Source organism: Gossypium arboreum, chromosome 1, assembly GCF_025698485.1.
Source record: "Gossypium arboreum isolate Shixiya-1 chromosome 1, ASM2569848v2, whole genome shotgun sequence".
NCBI classification, from domain to species: Eukaryota; Viridiplantae; Streptophyta; class Magnoliopsida; order Malvales; family Malvaceae; genus Gossypium; species Gossypium arboreum.
In genome coordinates, this window is record NC_069070.1 from 8,701,410 (window position 1) to 8,726,920 (window position 25,511).

General features: G+C 33.6%; 4 protein-coding genes across 6 annotated transcripts; 2 read left to right on the top strand and 2 right to left on the bottom strand.

Moving 5' to 3' along the window:
* The first annotated feature begins 6,854 nt into the window (after positions 1-6,854).
* LOC108483173 (scarecrow-like protein 30) lies at positions 6,855-9,466 on the top strand. Its single transcript, XM_017786420.2, has one exon. It carries the CDS (start codon positions 7,384-7,386, stop codon positions 9,301-9,303), a length of 1,920 nt encoding a protein of 639 aa, XP_017641909.1. The 5' UTR covers positions 6,855-7,383; the 3' UTR covers positions 9,304-9,466.
* A 480-nt stretch (positions 9,467-9,946) lies between these two features.
* On the bottom strand, positions 9,947-12,607 carry LOC108483174 (uncharacterized). 2 transcript variants are annotated; one of them, XM_053027072.1, is made up of 6 exons: positions 12,478-12,607; positions 11,907-11,981; positions 11,534-11,619; positions 10,958-11,039; positions 10,783-10,847; positions 9,947-10,451 (listed from the first exon to the last, which is right to left on the bottom strand). In XM_053027072.1, exons 2-6 carry the CDS (start codon positions 11,946-11,948, stop codon positions 10,253-10,255), a joined length of 474 nt encoding a protein of 157 aa, XP_052883032.1. In that variant the 5' UTR covers positions 11,949-11,981; positions 12,478-12,607; the 3' UTR covers positions 9,947-10,252. The 2 variants fall into 2 exon arrangements, with proteins under 2 accessions (XP_052883032.1, XP_017641910.1); XM_017786421.2 differs by lacking the exon at positions 12,478-12,607 and having other exon boundaries at positions 11,907-12,216.
* On the top strand, positions 12,398-14,981 carry LOC108481796 (uncharacterized). Of its 2 annotated transcripts, XM_053027065.1 has the most exons (10): positions 12,398-12,609; positions 12,853-12,887; positions 13,084-13,146; positions 13,269-13,293; positions 13,404-13,436; positions 13,521-13,642; positions 13,744-13,874; positions 13,972-14,195; positions 14,282-14,502; positions 14,616-14,981. In XM_053027065.1, exons 2-10 carry the CDS (start codon positions 12,885-12,887, stop codon positions 14,703-14,705), a joined length of 912 nt encoding a protein of 303 aa, XP_052883025.1. In that variant the 5' UTR covers positions 12,398-12,609; positions 12,853-12,884; the 3' UTR covers positions 14,706-14,981. The 2 variants fall into 2 exon arrangements, with proteins under 2 accessions (XP_052883025.1, XP_052883024.1); XM_053027064.1 differs by having other exon boundaries at positions 12,406-12,887.
* On the bottom strand, positions 14,755-18,339 carry LOC108480946 (uncharacterized protein C24B11.05-like). The gene is made up of 9 exons (XM_017784096.2): positions 17,852-18,339; positions 17,515-17,582; positions 17,373-17,438; positions 17,182-17,276; positions 17,069-17,106; positions 15,769-15,856; positions 15,392-15,682; positions 15,225-15,290; positions 14,755-15,117 (listed from the first exon to the last, which is right to left on the bottom strand). The coding sequence occupies exons 2-9, from the start codon at positions 17,573-17,575 to the stop codon at positions 14,959-14,961; spliced, it is 864 nt and encodes a 287-aa protein (XP_017639585.1). The 5' UTR covers positions 17,576-17,582; positions 17,852-18,339; the 3' UTR covers positions 14,755-14,958.
* Between the last annotated feature and the right edge of the window lie 7,172 nt (positions 18,340-25,511).

Here is a 25,511-nt window from a genome sequence, read left to right on the forward strand (position 1 = left end):
AAATGTATTATTTTAGTTTCTACAACTTTCACTTTAATTTTTACTTTTTTACCCCAATCAATATTTTAAAAAAAAAAGATATTTTTTCAGCTGACCAAAATGAAAGTGTAAACATGGTGTGGCGTGTACAATCAACCGTCGTAAGAGATTTAACGGTTAAGTGACTAAAATAAAAATATCCTAAGAGTTGAGTGATCACTAGGTAGTTTACCCTTAAATTTTCTTTAAATATTAAACAAATTAATAAAATGGACAATTTTAGAACCATTTGAATTTTTGATAGAATAAAAAAACGCATTAGAGATGACAAATAGCATGATTATAAATTTTAATAGGATAAAATAAAAGAACTGGGAGCTTTACAAAATTAAAAAATTAATCTAATTGTTAATAAATATATGAATTGAATTTTTTTTACTTTGTTAATATTTTTTCAAGCTTAATATTTTACTCTAGTTTTTTAATTTCAAATGAATATTTAAACTTGGACAAGTGATTTGATTTATGGACAATTCTAAATAGAACTAGAAATTCTATTATATGTGAATGTGTGTAGAAACTATATACTTAGAACACACAGTTGTTTTTAAAAATAACATATAATAAATAATAAAATGCATGGTTTAAAAGTAATGAATAACAACACATGAAAAGATAGATAGAATTGTGAGTAAAATAAAATTTAAACATGTAAATATATCATATCAAGAATACTAAATGTATTGAAGTACAATTGTTTATTTTGGTATTGTCATCCATCTTTAGTTGGTGTCAAGTTAACTTGTGACACTGACTTAATTAACAATTTTGTCAATATATTTGTTGGGGATCGACCTGTATAAATAATGAAATAGAAAAAGGTGTAGAAGAAAGAACAAAAATTTTACATGAAAAAATCCTTTGAAGAGGATAAAAATCACGGGCAAATGAGGCATATGCTTAACATTAATGGAGTAAATAAAACGAGAGCACAATAAGAATACAAAACCCAAGCCCCGAATACAAAGCTCACACCCAAAGCTCTCATAAAAGGGGTTTCACAAAATTCTCTCAAACTCTCACCAAAACTCCATATGCGACTACATCTTGTCGCCCTTAAAGAAAAGCCTTTGTTGATTGGTGTGTCTAAATCAGTGTTACAAAAGCCCTTTAAATAGGCTCAATACTGAGGGCTAAAACGGCTAAAATAACCCTGAAGTAATCAAAGTCCAACTGGGAGAAGAAGTCTTGTTGAGCTATACAAAACGTGGCTATATAACATCATGAATTGTCGTGATGTGCCGACTCTCCTCTTTGCACGTCCATTTCCAAAAATCGTCATGTCGTCCTGACGTAAGGAACCTCCTTATCTTGATGTCAGGCCTATTTTGGCCATTTTTCGGTTGCTCATCAATTCTCGTACAAAGTGTCTACAACGCGCCCGATAAATTCAAGGCAAACCCACAAACCTCCACCTTGACTCGTATTTATCATGCCTCTTTTTTCATGCCTCATCACGGGCCTAACTCAAATTTTGCAGAATGTCAACTCATTCTAAACTGTGCTTGAACTTGGAAACTAAAAGAATCCTAATATTTAAATCAAAGTTGTATAATGCAACAAGGACTAGTAATATCCAAACAAGAGAGAAAACAACTTTCTCCACCTGATTGTAACCCTCTACGACCAATCTTACCTTAAACACTCTGCGAACCATTCGAGTTCTAAAGACCAAAAGGGGATGAGATTCTTCTCTAAATCAGCTACATGCCTGGCATCTGACACGACTTGATGGTCATTAAACTAACTATAAATACGACAAAGTCAGGCGCACCTATCGAACAATAGTATAGCTATGGTGAGTAGAAAATATCATATCCATGAGGATTAAAAGTATTAGTAATTACTAATTTTCTATTATTTAGCCGACAATTTGGGGTGATGTGTTTTAATCTAAATTTAACTACTAATTTAACTAAGAGCGCAACAAAGAATGAATCAAGGAAATTATCGAATATTAATCAATGAGATAGACAATACCCAGGAAAGAATTCACCTAGACTTCACCTATTATTATGAATCTGAATTAAATGATTTACTCACTTGTGTCTTGATCTGTAAAAATTCCTAAATTATGTTAATATCTCTTTCGAGAGTAAGAACAATTGACTTTAGGTTGATTAATTGAAATCTTTTTTCTAATTAAAACCCTTATCGTCGCATTAACTTGATATATGGATTCCTCTATTAGATTTGACTCTAATCAGGTAGATTTATGTTGTCCTATTTCTAGGATTGCATGCAACTCCACTCAATTATGCTATATCTACTCTTCAATAGGGACTTTTGCTCCGCTGAATTAAGCATATTAAACATGAATTAATATCCCGAAAATATTAAAACAAGAAATAAGCATACATAATTGAGAACAATAATTAAGTATTTATCGCGTAAAAACAAAAATTAAATAAAAGGATTCATCATAGATTTCATTTTCCCTAGGTATTTAGGGAATTAGTTCATAATCTTGAATAAAAATATCTCAATAACCACAAGACATAAAGAAACTTAATAAAACTTCGAAAGAAATTAAAGGAAGATCTTTAATCTTGATGGAGATTCAATTTCGAGTTGGTTCCGATGGTGTTCTTCGAGTGTTTTCTTCGATCTTCTCTGATTGCCTTCTTATGTCTTCTTCTAATGGGTATTTATAGACTTTAAAATGCTCAAAAACCCTAAAAATTGGTTTTTTTTCCACGTATTGGGGAAGTGGGGTGTGAAATCGACACGAGCTAGCACATGGGTGTTTGTCCAGCCGTGTGGCTCACACGGGCATGTGTCCAGCCTATGTGGATCCTGAAAATAGCTCTTTTTGTCTAATTTTGGCTTGTTTTTTGTTCCTTTCACTCCTTTCACTCCCAAATGCTCTCCTAAGTATAGAAACATGAATTTAAAGGATTAGGAGCATCAAATTCACTAGCTTGCATAATTAATCATAAAAAGGCATTAAGAATGAGATTAAAATATGTTAATTTTATAGCTTATCACGACTCCACCTTCAACTGAATTATATGTGGAGAACAATAAATCATTACCCTTGTGCTGGCCACATCAGCTACCTTTGTAATTATCCGAAACTGCCAGAAACTAAAATTTGTGATCCTGTTGAACTTCTCGATATCCAAAATTCATTGTTGTGTCACCGAACGAATTGATCTGTAGAAGATGAATCAAACTCTTATACCAATTTGTTGGGGATTAACTCGTATAAACAATGAAATAGAAAAGATAAAGAAGAAAGAATACAAATTTTACATGAAAAACTCCTCTGAAGAAGATAAAAACCACAGACAAATAAGGCATTTGCTTAACATTAATGGAGTAAACAAAACAAGAGTACAATGAGAATACAAAATCCAAGCCTAGAATACAAAGCTCTCACAAAAGGGGTTTCACAAAATCCTCTCAAACTCTCACTAAAACTCCATATGCGACTACATCTTGTCGCCTTTAAAGAAAAGTCCTTGTTGATTGGCGTGTCTAAATTAGGGTTACAAAGGCCTTTTAAATAGACTCAATACTAAGGGCTAAAACAACTAAAATAAACTTAAAGTAATCAAAGTCCAACTGGGAGAAAAAGTCCTGTTGAGCTATGCAAAATGTGCCTGCATAACATCAGGAATCATCGTGACGTGCCAGCTCTCCTAGTCACAACGTTGTCGCCATGCCCATTGCCAAAAACCGTCTTGTCGTCCCTATGTTAGGCTTATTTTGGCCCCTTTTTGGTTATTGTCGATTTTCGTCTAAAGTGCCTGCAATGTGTCCGATAAATGCGAGGCACACCCTACAATATACTTGATGAAAGTAATATAGTATTCATAATAAAATTAAAATGTACAAAAGAAATTAAAATAAAATTTTGGTTGAGTGGTAAAACTAAAATTTTAGCAATGCAAATGGTATTAGTTCAAATCTCACAACATCCAACTTTTTTATTGACTTCTAAAATATAAAGACTAAAGTATCATCGAATAATATAACATATTTTAATTATAAAAGAACATTTTGTAATTTCTTTAATCAAATTGGTGTTTAGATAATTTGTGACATTAACTTAGTAAAAGGTTAAAATAATAATATAGATTATATTATAATAATAAGGAAAAGTAATGCAAGAGAAACTTCCTCTTCAGGTGGGATGAGATTAAACTGCTCATGAGTCAGGCTACTCAGTAAGGTTCGAAGGCCCGCCTGAAAAATTAGAGAATTTGGACAAAATATGAGGCCCGAAAAGTGGGCTTGGGTAAAATTTAAGGCTTGTTTTTTATATGGGTCAGGCCTTAGGCAAGGTTTTTTTTGCTTGAGCCCAATTCAGTCCAAATATATTATTTTATAAAAAATTATATTAATTATATATTAAATTATTTATATTTATATTTAGATTAAATCACTAATCTAATAACAATTAAACCCATTAACTAAAACCTAAAAAATGTACTCAACTAAATAACCCAACGCATAAAATATTAAATTTTAAAATTTTATTTAACACAATAAAATATTTATTATATTTAGTTGTGTTTTTTAATATAATAAAACATTTGTTATACTTATGATAATATTTTTTTAATATAAATACATTTAATGTATTTTTAATGTGTTAGAATATTTTTATTTTAGTATTTTTAGTGCATTTAATATGTTATAGTTTTTAAAAAAATATTTTTAAATAAAAATTAATCTAAAAAAATAAATATGAACAGATAAGGTCAAGCCTAAATTTACATTCCTGAATTTACCTTTCTTAAATTAAGTTAGATTTAAAAAAAAAACTCACTTTTTAAATTGAACTGAACTTAAATTTCAAAAATTAATCTAAATACTCTATATGATTCCGATCTAATCCTAACTGAGCCCGAAAAGCGGGATGAGCAACTTTAGATGATGCATGTGGCCTATATAATAGATAATTTACATGGTTATTGTATTTGGATTAAATTTGATTTATTTGATTGGTTTAGGATTGTTTGTTGGTCTTTTCAGCGATTTAGCTTTGACCCCCAAAAAACTTGTCAAATGCTTGGAGGCTACAAACAAAAATGAAAATTTGCCCTATATTTGAAAGACAACAGTCCAATGCTATACTTTTGTTAAAAAAAAAAACAGTCCAATGCTATACTGTGTTTTGTTAGTTAATAAATTATAATAATTGTGATTTTTTTCAAACTTTAATAAAAGTGGATCAGATTCACTGCATTGACCCTTGGAATTGATTTTTCTTCTTTTCCCATTTTTTAAACTTTGATTCAAACCAGATTAATGAGCTCACCCAACACGGTTGAATTCTAAAATAGGTCCCTTACTATTATTCTTTAGTCATTTGCTCAACTTATCAATGTACATGATTGTTCTTTTTTGGAATTAATTTGAGTTTTAAAATTTTCGGTTTAGTTTAACTTCAATCAATTTTAAATTTAAGTTTATTTCGAGTTTAGATAAATAAGATTTGAATATATAACTTTTATAAGTTTAAATCATTTCAAGTTTTAGTCACTTTAGGTTTGAATTATTTTAAAGTTACTACTTCGGTTCATTTTGATTTTGAATTGTTTCAAGCTCAAATCGACTTTAAGCTCAAATCGATTCTGATTCTATCAATCAAGATGGATTAAATTCAAATCCGAATTAATCAGAACAGATCATAATTTGAGGGACTAATTTTAAGTATGAAACAAAAGGGTTAGCTATTCAACTTGAGCAACAAAAATCTATGCTTATTTTGCCATTGGTCATTGAAAACTATGGGTGATTATGCTAAGCGCGTAGTGTAGCTGTAAACCAGCCACTGTGCCTCCATTGTTATCATTGATCCCTGTTGTTAAAGTCCTGATAGGATCAATTTTATTTGTTCATCATAATATTATATTGTTATTCCCCTCTATTCAATCAAAGTGACTTCAATAAAATTTCGATTCCAAATCTTGTAAAAAAAAAAAAAAAAAAAACAGCATTAAAAAACTTTGACCCATTTTAAGAATCTCACCTTTAACTCTAAATTTAATAAGATCTAAAAGAAAAAAAAGATAAATCCCATTTTCAAATATAAAATTGTAAAGGATCCCAACCCAAGATTCCAAACAAGAAAGACAGACAGGGAACCAGTGGTTTCAGATGATTGGTTAACAAAAAGTATTAGGTAAACAAATGAATTATTAAACAAATAATTTTCTCGAGAAAATATCAGAAAAATCAAACAGGTATTGTTGAGAACTTCACGGGAGTTTTATTCACAAAGTGGGGCAAAAGTAAATTTCGTTGATTTTTCGATTGAAAAAACAGAACACAAAAAGACAATGTTAAATGGTAGGGTTGGGTCATTCAGATGAAGGGGGGAGGAGACACCATAAAATTCAGTCTGCCCCACGTTCTCGATGTAAAAGGGATAACTTTGCGTTCCCACTCGGCTGAAAGCTTAAGTCAAATTGTCTTGGGCATTAAGCAACTTTTTAACTAATGGTCTAATTTGTTTTTTGGTCCCTGAAATTTGGGATTTAATACTTCATTTTAGTTCGACGTCATTTAATCTCTCTATGATAACACCCTTGGTTTCTACTGTTGAAGTGAAGATTCTTTTTAGCATTCTGACTAACATATAAATTTATTATTTGATTAAACATAACTGATTAAATTTTCAGGTGTTAATTACAAGTTCAAATAACAATTAAAAATAACATTAATATGTTAACAGTAAACAACTATGATGGTATGAATATCAACCTATTAATAACATTATAAAAGATGAAAAATTAGATTAAATTTTTAATTGCAACATAGAATTAGTCTTTTATATGAACGAGCTAATAATATCCAAAAGGAAAAATTTCAATATAAGTACAAATATAATCACAAATAATATTCATATATATAATTATAATTAAAATCAACAATTACAAAAGCACAATCAAAGTGAAATTAAAATATATCCGAATTTGAACTAAAATAAATCTGAACAAGATATGCTACACCAAAAATGAGACTCGAACTTAAAATCTCAAAAAACGGTTCTAATTAAAAAAGTTTACTACTAGACTCCGGGTCCAGTTAAAAACCTGTTAATAAAAGGGTGAGCTGTAGTGGCGGCTGCTCTGTCATTAACTGTAGTTTCTGGGAAGTTTCAATTAGGACAGCGCAACACTTGAATAAGCTTGACCTTTATAAAGTGAAGGGCATATTCTTCTAACTATGGAACAATCCAGGTTTTCTGCTTACCTCCTTTGACTACTCTTCTTCACCACTTTCTGGGTTTCCTTTCTTCTTTGTTTCATATATCATTTCTGGGTTTCCTTCAATTCCTTCATTTTTATCACTCTTTCAATAATCCCTTTCTCAGCCAATTAAGTTTCTATGGATACTACCCTTTTCCAAGATTTTCCCAGTTCCATGTATGCGTTCAAATTCGATCATGGAGCAGTCCCAGTATATTCAAATCACGACTTCGTCAATAATAATAATGGGTTCATTAAAGATAGTCCTCCACAGGTTGTTCCGAGTCCAGACTCACCTGTTGAGTCATGGACAACAACGAATTCAGAGGCACATCCCCTTGACAACATCCCTTTTGCCAATGAGATGCTCAAGTACATAAATGAGATGTTAATGGAAGAAGACATGGAAGAAAAGACCTGTATGTTGCAGGATTGCTTAGCTCTCCAAGCCGCTGAAAAATCATTCTATGAAGTCCTTGGCCATGAATATCCACTTTCAACGGATCCTATCCCTGCATATACAGATCAAACTGGTGGTAATCCAGGTGATTTCGACTCCTCTTTGATCCAAACATCTCTTGTTGATTCTCTTGAAAGGACCTCTTTGTTCCCAGATTTACAAAGAGGGATTCCCCCATCAATAGAGCCTTCTGGCAGCAGCTTATTAGGGTCAAAGGGAAGGAAAAATTATGAACGAGGAGATGTTGATGACTTGGAACAAGGTAGGAGCAACAAGCAATCTGCTGTTTCCCTTGAAGATTCAGAGCAAACAGATATGTTTGATGATATACTGCTTTGCAAAGGTGAAAACGAGGATGATCCAAGGTGTTCTCTTAATGAGAGTTCGCAACGTCTTTGGCCGCAGAAAGGGACATCTAAAGGTGGAACAGCACGCAGGAAGAACGGCAAGAAAAGTGAGGTGGTCGATCTGTGGAGTCTCCTCACTCAATGTGCACAAGCTGTCACCATTAATGACCAAAGGACCGCAAATGAGCTGTTGAAACAGATAAGTCAAAACTCTTCTACAACTGGAGACGGAACCCAAAGATTGGCTCATTACTTTGCGGATGCACTTAAGACACGTTTGGCTGGGATGGGGGCACCATCGTATTCACCATTGGTAAGCAATAGGACATCAGCTGCTGATATCTTAAAAGCTTACAGAGTTCTTGTTTTAGCTTGCCCTTTTAAGAAAATGATGCATTTCTACGCGAATAAGAAGATAATGAAGGTTGCAGAAAAGGCAACCACACTCCACATCGTTGATTTTGGCATTTGTTATGGTTTTCAATGGCCTTGCCTCATACAGCGTCTCTCAGCAAGAGCTGGTGGACCTCCCAAGCTTCGTATTACAGGCATCGAGTTCCCACAACCAGGATTCCGACCAGCTGAAAGGGTTGAAGAGACAGGACGTCGCTTGAAAAGATATTGTGAGAAATTCAAAGTCCCATTTGAGTACAACGTGATAGCAAAGAAATGGGAAACCATCCAACTGGAAGAACTAAAGATCAAGAAAGATGAAGTTGTCGTCGTGAACTGCATGTATCGGCTAAAGAACCTCCCCGATGATACGCTGTCATCAACCAGTGCGAGGGACATTGTTCTGAAACTGATCAGAAGCATCAACCCAGAGTTTTTCATCCATGGGATTTCAAATGGGACTTATAATGCTCCATTCTTTGTCACAAGGTTCCGGGAGGCACTCTTCCATTTCTCAGCTATGTTTGATATATTTGAAGCAAATGTGCCTCGGGATGATCCACAAAGGATGATGTTTGAGAGGGAAGTAATTGGGAGGGACATAATGAATGTTGTTGCATGTGAGGGAATTGAGAGGGTTGAAAGGCCAGAGACATACAAGCAATGGCAGGCTAGGACACTGAGGGCAGGGTTCAAGCAGATTCCATTGGATCAGGACCTTGTGAAGAAAGTGACAAATATGGTCCAATCCAATTATCATAGGGATTTTATCATAGATGTGGATGGCCGCTGGATGCTGCAGGGATGGAAGGGGAGAGTTATTTTTGCCCTTTCATGTTGGAAACCTGTGAAGAATTAAATGTCATGAGGAACTATAGGGAGCAAATTGCAGATTAGTTTTGATTATTCAGTAAACTAAGACTCACTATCCTATTTGATGTAAATATAGATTCCTAGAAGTAAAGATTTCATGTGTGTTGATTGTTAAAGCTCATTATTACCAATATACTACTTCGAATGAATTCAATTGCATTCAGAATAAGCATGAAAATGACTAACCCTTTGCTTTTCTTGGTCTCCTGGAAATGGAAAGCTGTCTCCAGAGGCAGTGTTTCATATAAGCACACACCGAAAGGTTCCTGGGGCTGCAAGTTCAACTTAATTTCAAGGAAACACTCAGCATATCTAACAGCAACCCGGATTCACAATAGCTTCATCATTTCTCTCATAAAATTGTTCATTATCAGATGCAGGTATAGAAAGATAGTATGCTTTGATACGGTAGTCTGATATCCAGCTCCCAGCCAAGAGAAAGGGATGGAGAGATGATATAGGATGGCTCACTATTGCAGTTATTCAGCTGTTAGAAAGAATTTAATAGACGGAAACTGAAAAACTTCAATGTAAAACACATATTAGACTGAAGACAAATTCTACTAGAACCACATTTATTCACTATTTAGTGTTTTGAAGAAGTATACAGTTATTCACAAGAGAGCAAATTCAGCACAAGCAGAATGCAACTGGAAGTTCATTCAAGTTGTTTGTCATAATAAATTTACATTGCAGGCAACTACTTCAGCTATCCATAAGAGTTGACATGCACATCGGAGAATAGGGGTAAAGAAAGAGCAAATTAACTTAAAGGAACAAAAATTGGAAGTTATAAAGCCTGAGCTTCCATAATTTCATGATAAGGCTACATATTCAACTACAGGAACCTGAAAACTTATGTTAACGGACTGATAATGGTGAAGAACATTTCCCAACTAAGATCACCTAGGAGACTTTGGTCGCCCGAGAACATTTCAATCCAGCTTCACACGCTTTGACTGCTTCTTGGAGCCTTTACTAGTGCTTGGTGATGATTGAACTCCATGAACTCTTTTTGGCGATTTATGTGGTTCAGAATCCATTTCAGATTGTTTTCTCTTAAGGTCTCCACTATCTGTGGATTCTGTGCCGACCTTCGAGCAGTTAGCCGCTTCGGATGCAGATCCATTTTCACTGTCCCCCAATTCAAGGACAAAAGGTCAGATAAAAAACATGCATCTTGTGCAAACATGTGTTCAATTCAACTTACCCTACAATCTGAACCAAAGTTGCACGCAACTCTTATAGCATTCCCATCTCAACATCCCCATATTTCTTACATTCAATGTCCCTTGGTATTACGAAACATCGGATTTTCCTTTCAAAATTTATCTCTTTGATTAAAATCTTTCATTTCTTAATACCATTTTGTAGTTCCAACACAAATTACATAATAATTTTCAAAAGCTTTTAGGACAAAACCAGAACAATAACATAAGATCTGCTCAACTAAAAAAAAACCCACCTAGATAAAGTTCTTCCACCAGAGGCATTTGGCCGACATGCATTTGATGCTTCTTCATTTAGTTTCTATGAAGACAAGGCTTTCTTATGAGAGCAGAAGCAACTCAAGATCACAGAAAGAGAAGAATCACTGGGAAAAATTCGAAAGTCGCTTGACCTTTATAGTTTATACTCACATCAATAGAAGGATTGAAACTAAGAAATGACATCCGTCCAACAACTGCTCCTGGATGGGGATCCCCTTCCATAATGACCACACTGAATGCATGCAAATACAAATAGGAATTAAACAGCTTGAAATAGGGAAAAAAATTGAAGCAAATAACTAGATCTCACAAGTAGTTACATCCTAGCAAATTTATCTATCAAGTATCCCTCTGTATTTTTCATACTACAAGTAAACAATTCAGCTTTCTGCAGGTTGAGGGGAATCAAGCTTGACCAATATACTGAAGGCAACAATTGACAAAATGCTCTTAGCCCTCTAAATTACTATTTGAAAACTAAAGAAAAACCAAAACCACCATTGCTCTATTTCAATGATTCAACTCCTAGTAAACCAAAAAGCATATGGTCTGTTACTTCTCTCTAACCTTATAATGTAAGCACATATAACAAAATATGTAGCAGCATAATGTCAAAAGGTTCATAGCTTAGCATAACTGAAATCTAACAAGCACTGAAGAAAAATAATTGCTCAATACACTTCATATATTAAAAGACCATTCAAAAACAGAGTTGGAAAATTGTACCATTTTCTAGTAATAGCACTACTCTCTTCAGGTTTAACCTCTTCTTTCTTAACTTTATCCTCTCTCTGAGCAGCCCTTTGCATGAACTATTAAATGCATTAAATAAAATAGAAACAAAATTCATAAAAGTTATAGTTCCCAGTTTATTTTTCAAATTGAAAAAGGAAAAAGAAAAAAGGAAACTCAAATGAACAAAATTAATATGGCCATAATCCATATAAGGAGCTCAAGAAATCTTTTTCAATATAAATTCAAAGGAAAATAAACAAAATAATGAATATCCATATAAAATTAACGCAAAAACCAGCTCAAAACTCAAGTCGGTATAAACTCAAGGAAGAAAGCAAGAATATTTTTTGTACTGCAAGCTTACCTTCAAGCCCCTCAAAGTACTCGAGAGCTCTCGTTTCGCCATTTTAACAGCCAAACTTTCCTCCCGAAAAAAACACTGTTAAAAATACTGAATTGAATCAATTTCTTAACTCTTAATTAGGGGAAAACACTATCACCAAAAAGAAATTAGGGGGAAACACAATTTCTTTTGGATTTGTTGTGTTTCTTTATTTAGGGCATCCAATAGATTGGGCCGACGAATTTAAATTTAGGTCTTTAACCCAATCCAAATGAGCCAAATTAGGGATTCGAAATAAAGAGGGTGAACGTATAATTTCATTATTAATGGATCATTTTGATTTGGTATGAGATTATTTTGATATATCACTTTCAATTTAATGATATTTTATAAATATCTAATAAATAAAATTAAACATAAAATACTTATAATTAAAGTAAATCAAAATATCATATTTTTTAGTTTTATATTCGTATGCATTTATTGGGATAATTTAAATAGGTCGAAGTAATATGAAACAAATTAATACAATGGGTAGAAATTAAAAATTTCATTTCAACAAAAAGTAAAGATTTTAATTAATAAGACTTACTCTTTCACAATGACACACAAACCTTGTATGATTTCCCAACTCTCATAAACCTATATGAAGTGCCGTACTTATCAAGAAAAGCAGAGAGCTTTCATTATACCCCAAAACTTAGCAATTAGCTTAACTCAAAAGGTTTCCACTTTTATTTTCAATTATCGGTTCACAATGTTCTTTCTTTTGTCATAAAGAAAACTGGTTTTTTTTTTCTTTTTTTTGTTATCTTTGTACTAGAAGCTGTTTTTAATGGGATTGTTGTTGCATGTTAAAATATTAATTCGTTCATATTAATTAGTTGTTTTGGGTGATGGGTTTTGTTTATTGCTTCATTATTATCACTTATCTTTTAGATTTATTGACTTCTTTTCTTTTTAGCAGATTTTTTAGCTGAAAACTTTGTGATCATAGACATGGTACGTTTAATGATTTTGTAGTTCTTCCTTTTCGTTTTAATTTTAATTTCAGTTTATTTGATTGATCATAAGCTTTTTGTAAAATTGTTTCTTTGACTGGTATTGACGATTTAGCTTATTTGATCACCGCCTATATAGCTTAGGGCAGTTGTTCTCTCTAGTCTCTTGTTTGCTTATTATTATTTGTTTATTGCAGGACCGTGGCAATGAAAGATTTGAACAATGTTATCGATGTTACTCTGTCTCTTTCATTAATAAGGTTAGAGGTTACACTTAGTTTTCTTGGCTACAATGTGTTATATATGCAACTGAAGTGTTCTTTATTGTTCTATGAGCCTTTTTTAACTCCACTGTAATTCTAATTGAGTTAAGTCTTTACAGGCACATCTAGAGAAAGGAGATAAAGGTTTGTTGATCTTCTTCACCAATTTATATGATAATATGCCTCTAATATCAGTTTGTAAGTCTAGTTTTCATGGCAATTGACTAACTATAATGATTGCTTGTTATTTCCAGTTATTATGCCTCCCTCAGCTCTTGATCGCCTTGGTAAGTATTTAACTCAACTTTTCCTTCTTTTGTATCCCTGTTAATGAATGTATAATCGTAATATCGACAACGATTGTTATCCAGCATCTTTGCATGTTGATTTCCCATTGCTATTCGAGTTGACAAATGCTCCTGTGGGGCGAGTTTCTCATTGCGGGGTTCTAGAATTTATTGCAGATGAGGGCCTGATGTACTTACCACACTGGGTATGGTTTTGAATTTTCTTTGATTCTTTCGATACTGTGATTCAAAGACTGTGTTTTGTTGATTTCGTGCTGCGTGCTTTTCCTACATTTTTTGTTTTCAGATGATGGAGAACTTGCTCCTTGAAGAGGGAGATATTGTACTGGTGAAGAGTACTAGCTTAGCAAAGGCAACCTATGTGAAGCTGCAACTACACACTATGGACTTTTTGGACATCTCCAACCCCAAAGCAATGTTAGTGATCTTATTGGCACCGACTTATGGAATATATCAAATTCTACGATCCGCATTTGTTTCTTAAATTCTTTTTCTTGTGTCTGTTTGCATGCAGCTTGGAAATTACGCTGAGGAGTTACTCTTGCTTAACCGTCGGTGACACTATCATGGTCCCCTATAATGATAAGAAGTATTATATTGATATAGTTGAAGCAAAACCTTCCCCTGCAGTCAGTGTAATTGAAACTGATTGTGAAGTGGACTTTGCACCTCCTCTTGGTTATAAAGAATTTGAAAAGCCAGCTCCCTCTCTACACTCAAACAAGAGGCCACTTGAAGGTAATAACCAATGCAATGGTTGAACTTTGATTTTTGAACATACAAATGATTCCATGCAACAAATGACCTCTCCGTGCATATTTCAGTTGAAGAGGAGCTGCCAAGAAAAATCAAGTTCGTCCCTTTCAGCGGTTCAGCAAGGCGCTTGGATGGCGAACTGGCTGCAATGCCTGTCTCTCCTTTGCTTAAACAAAATTCAAATGTTGGTAATGAAACTGTTGCTTCCGGAAGCTATACTTCACGTCAACAGGCTGGAAAGCTTGTGTTCGGTTCGAATGGAAATCGGCCCCAAAATAAAACAACAAAAGTATGTTGTGCTATTCTAGTTTTAATGGCGGAAGTCACTCATGCGATTCAGATTATACATATTTCCCTAAAATAAGTCGATTTATATTTAGTTATTTGGAACTCTTGTTGTAGGTTGCCATGAAGAATAGCAGTCAAGAACCAAGGAGAGAGAAACAACCAGTTCAAGCCTTCACTGGGAAAAAGTATAAACTGATGGGATGACTGCATTCAAACTTTTAACTTGATATATATATATATATATATATATATATATATATATATATATAAGGTTTTGATTGTTCCTTTTTACTTAGACCAGTAGGACGAAGAAGAAACTGAGTTTTTTTTACAACCAAATGATAGGATGGGAGCAATTTTATTTTATTATTAAGTTTTTTTAGATTCATTGTCTTACATGGTTACAAAATAGAACGGTTATTGTGAAAGACCAGTGAATATATATGATCTAAAAGAGCTAAGCTCTAACAGTTGTCTCAATGGAGATCTTGCCGGAATACCGAATGTTCTTAGTCTTCTCATCTGTAGCTTCCCAGAGCTCAGGCAATGCTTCCCGGATATTGTGGATGCTCTCTAAGGCATAATCCACACCGTCGGTCCGGTGAGAAGTTCCGACCTGTATATGTATGCATATTATGGGAGGAAACTAGTGAGCCAAGCATTCTCGAACTAACAAAAGGCAAAACCAAACACAAATTATCAGCACGATATATACTAACTTACCCACACAGCGTGAAGGCCCATCTTTTTACCAGTTTGTAGATTGCGGATGCTGTCATCAAAAAACAACTGCAGAGCCACCAATAACAAAAATATGATATCATCTGGAAGTCGGACAGATTCAATGGATATTGTGCTTTTGAGAAGTACAAAAGGATTGATTAAGTTACCGTTTTCTGAGGGTTGATTTTGGCAATCTTAAAAACTTGTTCGAATGCGTTCTCGAATGGTTTGCAGACAACAGGAGTACTTGGAAGCTTAAGCTCAGAATCAAGAACAGCACTGCAGTATCCATTGATGTCAAGAATGGCAGTGTCTGGTTTGATATCATCAGCAGCTGAAGGGTTTTCTTTGTTTATGGGATTCAGAGTCTCGAAACATATAATCCCTTCGACGCAGTCCTCCAATCCCAACCTGTTGAGCACCCTGACAGCATGGTTCTTATCTGCATTGGTGAAAATCTGAATGCAAAACTAGAACATGGTTAGAAAGGAACAGGGTTCTAAATGATCATAAATAGCAATATTCATAATAAGAACAATCTTACTATTTTCCGAATTGGTATGCTAAGCAAGAGATTCCTTAAAACAGGGTCAGGTTTTAGCATTGCATAGGGCAGTCTCCCATGAACGAAACTGTCAAGTAAATAAATATATTAGAACCATATGCATGCTCCATATCTAAAATCTTGTACTTGAATTAAGTTTGACATGTACTTAATAACTAAATCGTCTTACACTATCATATTAACTTCAAAATCAAATCATTATGAACTTATGCCATGTTTGCTTCGATGGAATTAGAATGCGGTTCCGGATTAATTGCGAGAAGGACACTCATTTCGCTGTTTGGTTTAATTTTAGCTTCTGAATAGTTGATCTTCATTCCAGTCCTATTCATCAAAAACATTGAATTGGAATTCATTGCCTCCCCATGTAATAGCTATTGAATAGCTCAAAATTATTTTTTCTTACCAACATAGTCTGTTTTATTATAAATTAAATAATAGATTGTATGCATTAAAATGTTATAAAATAATAATTTTTATATATGTTATATCTTGAATTTTTTTATTTTTAAATATTGAGTTTGGAATATTTTTATTATTATATAGTTTTATTGTGAAATAATTATATAGTTTAATATATTATTTTTAAAATATATTTAAAAATATTTTAGAATTATTAAATAAAGAAATTTCATATTAAAATTATTATAATTTATATAATTTATATTATACTTATAAAAATATTTAATAAATTATATTGAATAATTTACAAATATTTTATCATAATATTTTTATTTTATTGATAAATATAACGTATTTAAAAGTTTATTGAAATATTATTAATAATATAAAAAGAACAATATTTGATGAACCGATCACTGCATAAATCTCATACACCATCATTAAATAATAACATGAAACATCATTAAATAAAACAAAAATAGTGAAAAACTTAGAAATAAATACTAACAATTTTATTTAAATATAATTAAATAATAAATAATTATGAATAAATATTAATAACTCATGGATCTAGGATCTTGGGTTTAATATAAGGGTAAAATTATCATTTTCAATCTATTCCATTCCTATTCACTAATATTATTTTACCAACCAAACAATGGAATACTATTTCAAGTCTATTCTATTCTCACAGTATAGCAATCCATTACAATTTTATTTTATTCCAAAGAACCAAACCTGCATTAGTAAAGTTTGACTGAAAATACTAACATACTAAATTATTAAATGAAAAAAAGTAAGAAGATTTCATTTTTAACTCATAAATGCATAGACTAAATCTCAAATTTTATCAAAGTACAAAGATGAAAAACAGTACCTATGAAAATCATCATACTCAAAGTTATAACCAATAGCCTGTAAAGAAAAATTTTTTTTTAAGGTTTCTTAAAGGAGTTTTTATATTAAAAAGAAAGTTATGATAGGCTTTACCTTTAAACCAGCCATTGTTGTGCCATAATGCTTATACAGTGAAACACATAATTCAGGAACATTTTCCTTGATTCCAAGCTTCTTAATCATATATTCTAGAAAAAGGGGTATAAATAAAAGGTTATGAAATTGAAGAGGAAGCTAACAATTTTGCCAAACTAGGTGTCCCTTCAATGAAACCATGACAATACCTTGAATGTTCTTGGTAACTTCACTTGATATACCAGAAGTCAGAGGATAAAGAGTGTCGTCTAGATCTGTAAGTTTTTTAAATATAGTTCACACCAATTCGATCAGGAAAAAAATCCTAAAGGGGAAAGATGAGAAATTTACCAAATAAAAGACATTCGTATTTGGGGTCCATGGCCTGGTTGATCTGATCTTCATATTCCATTTTTTATCTTCAGAAAAGGGTTATCAAATGCTTCTATCAGTTCAAAAAAACAGAGAGATTCACAAAATCTTAGAAATTCCCCCAAAAGAAAAGGGTTTTGCCAGTGATGAAAATTGAAAGAGACCCAGATTCAGAGAGATTCCAGTTTATTGTGTGAAGAGGAAATGCATTGAAACATGAAATATAAATAAACCCAGAAAAATAAAGCATTCAAGTTAGACATTAAGTAACAAACAGAAAACGAAGAAGAAAACATGTAAAAGAAAGGAACATTACCAGATTCCAAGTAATAAAACACTGGAAGAAAAACAAAAGCAAAAACTTGGTAAGTTATAAATGAAAAGCAAAGATAAAAGGAAAGAAAGAGGAAGGACAGGAAGGGGGAAAGGGATGTTTAACAGAGGGTATTGAATAGAGTAGAGAAGGGAGAGAAATGAGAGAATCTAGAAGAACGTGAAGGTGGAAAAGAGAAAACACAAGACTTTAGGCTTTGAATCAATGGCGTCTGAATAAGGGCAAATGAAGATGCGGTGATGGGGACACCTTAATTCAACAAGTGAACGCGTTTCGTTTAGCCACATAAATCAACACCACCATCACGTACTAGATCACCCTTCTTTACTCTTTGTATTTGATTGAATTTGAAAACTTAATCAATTCAATTTAAATATGAAGTCAATTATTTTTTTTAGAAAAAGGGCAATCTTAAAGAAACAGCAAGATTACACCCTTTTATCTGCTTCCAAGGAAGACGAATATCTTCCTGCAATATGTTGATATGGACATGAATTTTTGGAGAATCATACTGCAAAAGTTAACTATTGAGATTGTATCCTGCAAGTTTGCTTTGCGCTAGTTTAATCTAGCCTCGAGCAAACATTGCAACGTCGACATCATCACTCATGCCGCACAATTGCAACTGAGAAGCCTAATTGCCCAAAAATGTATAACAAATAAGTGCCTAGGGAAGGGTGATGTTTGTAGACATTGCCTTCCCGTTGCCCTTAGTTATGTCATTGAACATTATTAGAGCAAGGTCGAGCACCTATTGGATTGAACACAACCAGTCCACCAATAATCGATGGAACGAAGCATGACATGCTTTTTGATAGATCGAAAGATCCAAGTAATGATAAGATGAAGAATACAATCATGGAGATTGAGTTCGGATGAGTGTCCAGACTCAATATAAAGAGCGAGCCTGTAGACACCTTTTTCATTAGATTCACCTTCAGAAGTTAAATGAAAAATATTTCCTAAGTCTTATAAATTTAAGCAAATCGGGGTATTCATTAAAAATGATTTTATAGCAATGACAGTATCCCCAGACTCATTATGTTCAAATTTGACATTTGAATAAAAAGCTTGAACAAGATTAATATAAGTAGGTGAGTGAATTTAAAAAATCAAACCAACCCCAACTATGCAAAATTGGAAGATAAGAAAACTTTATACCTTCTAGCATGGAAAAATCTAGCTTCCTAGACTCCCAAACACGTTTAGACACAAAATTTCTATTGAATTGATCTCGTTCTGATTCGAAATGAAAACATTCATTAAAGATTATCTAAACCCACTAGAAGGATTGGTAGAGGAGGCATCAGTTCAAAGATGCTTTTTAGGGGCCATGGTAAAGGGCTAAACACTTAAAACATACTAAGGCTAACAAAAATTTCGTTGAGGAATTTTGTCGAACACTTGGTGTACAAAAGGTTTGAAACAAATTTTTGAGAAAACTTTTAGTGATAGGCAACCCCTTGCAATAAAACATAATTTATAGAGCCCAAATTAACCCAAAATTTCATCATAAATTAGTATTTTAACCTACATTTCATAAAATCTTAAAATAAATAATGTAACACCCCAAAATTTCTATTTTTATTTCTGTGTGATCTTGACACAATTATGTATCTGCTTTAGTGGTTAAGTGTTCTGAGAGTGTGTGAGAGGTCCTAATTTCAAGCCTTAGCTTTACAATTTTTGTTATTTTTGCAATTAAGCCCTAACTTTGTTCAATAGGCTTATATTTAATTGCCTGCAATTTCATATCAGAATGAGCCTACTGGTTCAAGTGGTAAGGTGTCAATGTAATTGGAGGATTGGTGTTTGAATCCCTATGCAAGCATGGGTATTTATTTTGCTCAGTTTTGCGTAAGTGTTTCGGTGGAGTTGGGCTTCTGAGGAAGTTGAGATTTGGTGATTGTCATTTTTTTTTTTTAATTTTCTTTTCCCAAAACCATTTGACGTTTCTTTCTCTTCCAAATCAAAAAAATCCCCAATTTTCTTCTTCTTGCCTTCTTTACTCTCTGACGAAAATTATTGAATTCTTTTCTTCCGTTCTCGGTCTTTGCTTCTAAGCCTTGCTTTTGTGCGCTTTGAACACTTGGTTTCAGTTTAATCAGTAAGTAAGCTAGTGATAGCATTCTTTAATCGTTTGATTTCTAGAGGCTGAACCTTTGCGATATTTTGTGCGTAGGAGAAGTGGGTGGAACAGCAGCTTCTATTCAACAGTGAGTGAAATGGTGTGTTGGTGGTAAGTGGGTGCGTTTCTTTCGGTCTAATTTTGAAGGGTTGAGAATTGTTTGCTAAATTCGTTGTGGGTTTTCAAATTATAGGTTTGGAGAGGCTTGGGAGTGGTTTTCAAATTAAACTGACACTAGGTGTGTACCCAAAATGCAAAAAAAAAAGAGATTCAGCGAAAGCTGAAAAATCTCACTGTCGACATCACACAGTAGTCAGATGAAGAGGCGGGTGTGCATTTACGACACGACCATGTGATTGACGAAGGCAGTACATGCACAAGACATGGCCGTGTGATAACCGGAGGGTGGCCGTGTGGGCCATAGGATCTAGGCCAAATTGGGCGTGTGGGCCACACGGGCTAGGCCAAATTAGGCATGTAGGCTACACTGAGGTGTGGGCCCACACGGGCACACCACACAAGCGTGTGGTATTTGGGGTAGGCCGTGCGATCCACACGAACAAGGCAATCTGGGCGTGTGGGCCTACACGGATATGTGGGCCCATTTATCTGAATTTTTCCTTAGGGTTGCACGAGTCGTCCCAAACGACTGTGGGCCTACTGTAAGGTCAGTAATGGCTAACAAAACCCTAAACTGTATGATCTGTTTAACTGTTATCACATACTGAGCATAATAGTATTGTGCATGTATGATTATTTATCTGTATGACTATCTGTGAATTGGTTGATAACATGTTGAGCATGTTAAATTGCATGACTGTTTCAGTATTTGGTAGGGTTATTGGGGTGGGATGATGTATATTGGAGTAAGTGTTCTAAAAGACAATATGCCTATTATCTGGCAGTAAGGCTGCGTTATATCTGTTATGTGCCGCATCGGTGCAACATGATGTGTGCAGGGTTGGTCAGAGATGGTGTGTAGAGGATAGGGGTAGGATATCTAATTTCTGATTCTGATTTGCATATCTGTAATGGGCTTAAGTCTGAATCTGTATCTGACTGGTTCTGATATTTTGGTTGTGTGCATGCTTAATTCTATGGGGTTACACAATGAGTTTACTTAAACTCACTCTTTTCTATTTATTATGTACAGGTAATCCACAAAGTTAGGCGACTCGGTGCAGCGGAAGACTCAATAGTGACCATATTTTCATAAAACGGTTTAATTTTTTGGTTTATGAATTCATTTTATAGTTTGGGTTATATTTTGAGAGATTATAATTTATGGGACTCTCTGGACTTTATGATTTTTTATTGTGGTTTTGGTTTGTTCGTTATTTCTGTGCTTTGACGAAATATTTTATGAGTTCATGATTTCAAAAACAAACTGAGTTTTAGAATTAAATGGTTTTTCATAAGCTTCCGCTGTAAGATACGTTTTTAAGGCAGAATTAACTAAGTAAATAATGATTTGTCGATCGTTCTAAGCAAACATGAAATCGATAACTAAGAGGCTTATTCGTGACGACTACGTTCTCAAAACCCATTCCTTGTGACATCACCAGATTCGGCCATAACGTCTAGGCCGGGTTTGGGGTGTTACAAACAAAGTTTAGGTTTTACCTCAAAATATCAAAATTGATGGAAAATCCTTAGCAAAGATGTTTAAATCTTGTTGTAATGTGGTTATAAAGTGTTTAGGATTCAAGATTTCATTGGAGGAAAAGGTTTTCGGGAGAGACAAAGAAGAAGGTTTGGCTTTTGAATCTGTTTTGAAATTTCTCTAGTGCAAAGACTCTTAAAACTCGACAGGTATCGATATTTTTTAAAAGAGTGTTGATAATTTTAAATCGGTATCGACACCAAATTGTGAATTCATTTTCTAAGTGCAAAATGTTTCCAAAACTCAATTTTTTAAAGTCCTAAAATGCTCTAAAGGTCCTAAAATGACTTTTAGATAAATTCTAATGATTTCATATTCTTGAAAATATAGAAAAAAAGTATGATGTATATGATTCATAGATCATAACAAGTTCATTAAAAAAAATAGACTAAGTTAACTAAATAAAGCACATTCAAACAAGTTCAAAAGCATAAAAAAATAAATCATGCTAGACAAATAAAGCCAAAATAGATTAATCAAACACTTTAAACTACTATTATCTTTTTGCATGTAAGAGCCATGGAAGTTATGCAAAAATGCTTTTTCAATACATTTTAAATTATATACAAGTTTTAAAATCATTCAAAGTGCATAGAAAATGTTCAACACAAACAAAGTCAAGGGAAGGTGGTCAAATCTAGTTCACTCCTAAGTGTCCAAAATCTTTCTTTATTTAAAGGTTTTGTAAAAAATCAGCTAATTGATGTAAAGTGTCTACATACTTTAGAATTATATCACCTCTTTGGATATGATCTCTAATAAAATGATGTCTTATTTCAATATGCTTAGTTATTGAATGTTAGATAGAATTTTTAGTGAGACAGCTAACACTAACATTGTCACACTTGATAGGAATGGTATCTATATCAATTCCATATTCCTTAAGTTGTTGTTTCATCCATAAAACTTGGGCACAAAAACTACTGATGGAAATGTATTCCATTTCAGTGGTGGACAACGCAACACTATTTTGTTTCTTTGAAAACCATGAAATTAACATGTTGCTTGAGAATTGAAAAGTACTGAATGTGCTCTTCTTATCTAGTTTGACAACCTCTAAAATCCGCATCCAAGAAAGAATACAAGCTAAAGGATAAATTTCTAGGATACCGAAGTCCTAAATTAGGAGTGTCTCTAAAGTACCTAAAAATTCTCTAAACAGGTAGTAAATGTGATTCCTTAGGGCATGATTGATATCTAGCACACAAGTGAACACTAAACATAATATCTAGTCTACTTGTGATAAGAAAAAGCAATGAGTCAATCATGAATCTATATACTAAAAATTTACCTTCATTATCTTTTTCAAGCTTTGTAGAAGGCCTTATTGGAGTGACTTGAGGTTTGAAGATGTCCATCCCAAACTCTTTGGGTATTTCTTTTGTATACTTGGCTTGATTGATGAAGATGTAATCTTTCTTTTACTTGTTTTGGAGCTCAAAAAAGAATGAGAGCTCTCCTATTATGCTCATCTCAAACTTACCTTACATTAGCTTTGAAAACTCCTCACAAAGAATTTTATTAGTAGCACCAAAAATAATGTCATCAACATAAATTTACACTACTAATAAATCTTTTCCTTTTCTCTTAATAAAAAATGTTGTGTCAACCTTCCCTTTAGAAAAACCTTTTTCAGCAAGAAAATTTGAAAGTTTTTCATACTAAGCTCTAGGAGCTTGTTTCAAACCACATAAAGCTTTTGAAAGTTTAAAAGCATGGTTTGGAAATTTTGGATCTTTAAAATTGGGTGGTTGTCTTGCCACACTCGATTTCCTTTAAGTCCAAAAATTTAGGAATAACTAAGAGGTTAAATTGAAAGAAGCTATAAGTTGGCGGCCTCTACTAGAAAATCAAGAAAAGTTAGTAATTGGTTTGGATATAGTTGAAATCCAATGCAGGTTCAATTGAAATCAAACCAATTAGTTCATTAGTGCAAGACATAATGATTGTTAATGGATGATTTTATACGGTTAGAGATCGTGCAAGGAAATCTACAAATAACTGAGAAGTGACTTCCAAGAAAGGATTCATCTCAATTATGTTTCATTTTCCTCTCTTCCTCATTTTCTTCTTTGGTTACCTCGAAAAAGAGATAGTTATGGAAAGCTCTGCATAAAGTGGTGGTCGTGAGGATTTAGTCGTAAGAGTAGAGAGTCCAATAAGCTAGTAAAGTTCTTAATCCTTTTGTATGCGTAAGATTTTGAAAACAAAGTTAAGGGCTTTTAAAACCATTTTAGTAATTTTGTATGTCATGGAAAACTGAGTTTTAAGTTGAAAACACCGAGTTTAACTCATGATTTTAGGTTGTCATGCTTAGCTACCAGGAGAGTAGGAACCCTGACGTTCGTAAAAGCTAAAAGGGGAGGCAAAGAAGAGTAATGTGAGTTTCTATACTTCGTCTCTGGGATGCTGAGTGTTTGGCATGAACATGTGTTAATTTTAGAATGAGTTCCATGATAATGCATTATTTTTGTTGCATTGAGAATGCTTATTTGCATAAGGCTGAGTAAGTTTATGAGCATTTGTTGGTATGCTGTTATAAAAAGATGTTTATGAATTTCATTTTATTTCTATTCATTTATTGTGGAATATTGAAAGGATTTATTGATGGGCTAAATGAAGTTAGGATGGGAAAAGGGTGATTCTGTTAGATACAGTCGTACGGTATTGTCGAGTGCAAACCGTGATATACAACACTTCAAGCCTTGCAGAGGGGACACTGTGGTGTTCGAGCATCAAGGTTAGGAATGGTAAAATGGAAGAATGGACGGAAGAATAGGGAAAGTAGACTTCCCAGTAGATACCCTCATATAGTGTTATTGAGTGCAAACTATGATGAACAAAGCTTCGGGCCTTCTAGAGGGGAGACTTTGATGTTTGAGTATCAATGTAGATATAAAATGGTCAATATCGATGAATATTAGGTTCCATAGAGTAACATCGCAATGGTGGTCAGCATGCCTATGGGGCGACACTGCGATGGCGATAAGGTCAATCGAGGCGACACCTCAAAAGAGGTATAACATGTAAGACCATAGCTTGACTATCGCAACTAGTATAGTCCGTAAGGACATCACGGGGTAGTTTACCGGGACAATAAACATAGGATAGTCTGCCATGATGTTAAACATGGGATCATGTTGTGTAAGACCAAAGCTTGGCTATAGAAGTATAAGAGAATTCATCGAGGCAATAAACACGAGTGGATAACGAGGACAGTAATTGTGGGAGATCCCACAAACAAGGAAAAAATGTTAGAAAGGAAATGAAAGTATGGACATGCCATAGTTAGCTAATGGGTTAGGAGAATCCGTTATTGATTGGAAAGTATAATGAAAGTAGGAAAGGACTGTCAGACTAGTAGTTGTGATAGCCAGTAGGGCATATGGATGGTAACCTAGCAAGAAACAGTCGGAGGAGATGACACACTAGGGGTGCTTGGGATTTAGATAAATGAAATAGGGTTTATCCAAGGATCGTAGATGAGGATTTGCTATTAAGAACCATCAAAAGGTGCTCAAAAAAACCTTGTATGCTAGATCTTTGTTATAAGTATGCCGATTAATCTATAAGGAAAAGAGGGATTAGTTAAAACCCATTGACAGAGAGAGTTACATAAAAAGGATGCACCGAGTGATAGATATGTATGTTAAAATTATTCATATTTAAAGGGATAACTATTGAGGAAGTACCAGCCAAATGGTTAGTTCCATAGGGAACCAATATATAAGAGAAATCGTGAACTCAGATGACAGTCTACTGAGTAGTGGAAGTCAAAGTGGTCCATAGCAGAAAAACATATTACACCTATAAGTATGGTATCTCAAATAAGGCGAAATACAAGAAAGTAA

Bases quoted from the DNA above. Each gene is read 5' to 3' on its own strand.
- LOC108483173 (XM_017786420.2), top strand. From the start codon at position 7,384: ATGGATACTACCCTTTTCCAAGATTTTCCCAGTTCCATGTATGCGTTC.
- LOC108483174 (XM_053027072.1), bottom strand. From the start codon at position 11,948: ATGGCGAAACGAGAGCTCTCGAGTACTTTGAGGGGCTTGAAG. The intron at 11,620-11,906 runs GTAAGCTTGCAG...TGCATTTAATAG, and splicing joins GTACTTTGAGGGGCTTGAAG to TTCATGCAAAGGGCTGCTCA. The intron at 10,848-10,957 runs GTGAGTATAAAC...TTGTCTTCATAG, and splicing joins GTTTCAATCCTTCTATTGAT to AAACTAAATGAAGAAGCATC.
- LOC108481796 (XM_053027065.1), top strand. The intron at 13,437-13,520 runs GTAAGTATTTAA...ATTGTTATCCAG, and splicing joins CTCAGCTCTTGATCGCCTTG to CATCTTTGCATGTTGATTTC. The intron at 14,196-14,281 runs GTAATAACCAAT...TGCATATTTCAG, and splicing joins AAACAAGAGGCCACTTGAAG to TTGAAGAGGAGCTGCCAAGA.
- LOC108480946 (XM_017784096.2), bottom strand. From the start codon at position 17,575: ATGGAATATGAAGATCAGATCAACCAGGCCATGGACCCCAAATACGAA. The intron at 17,439-17,514 runs GTAAATTTCTCA...AAAAACTTACAG, and splicing joins ATACGAATGTCTTTTATTTG to ATCTAGACGACACTCTTTAT. The intron at 15,118-15,224 runs GTAAGTTAGTAT...ATACATATACAG, and splicing joins TGGGCCTTCACGCTGTGTGG to GTCGGAACTTCTCACCGGAC.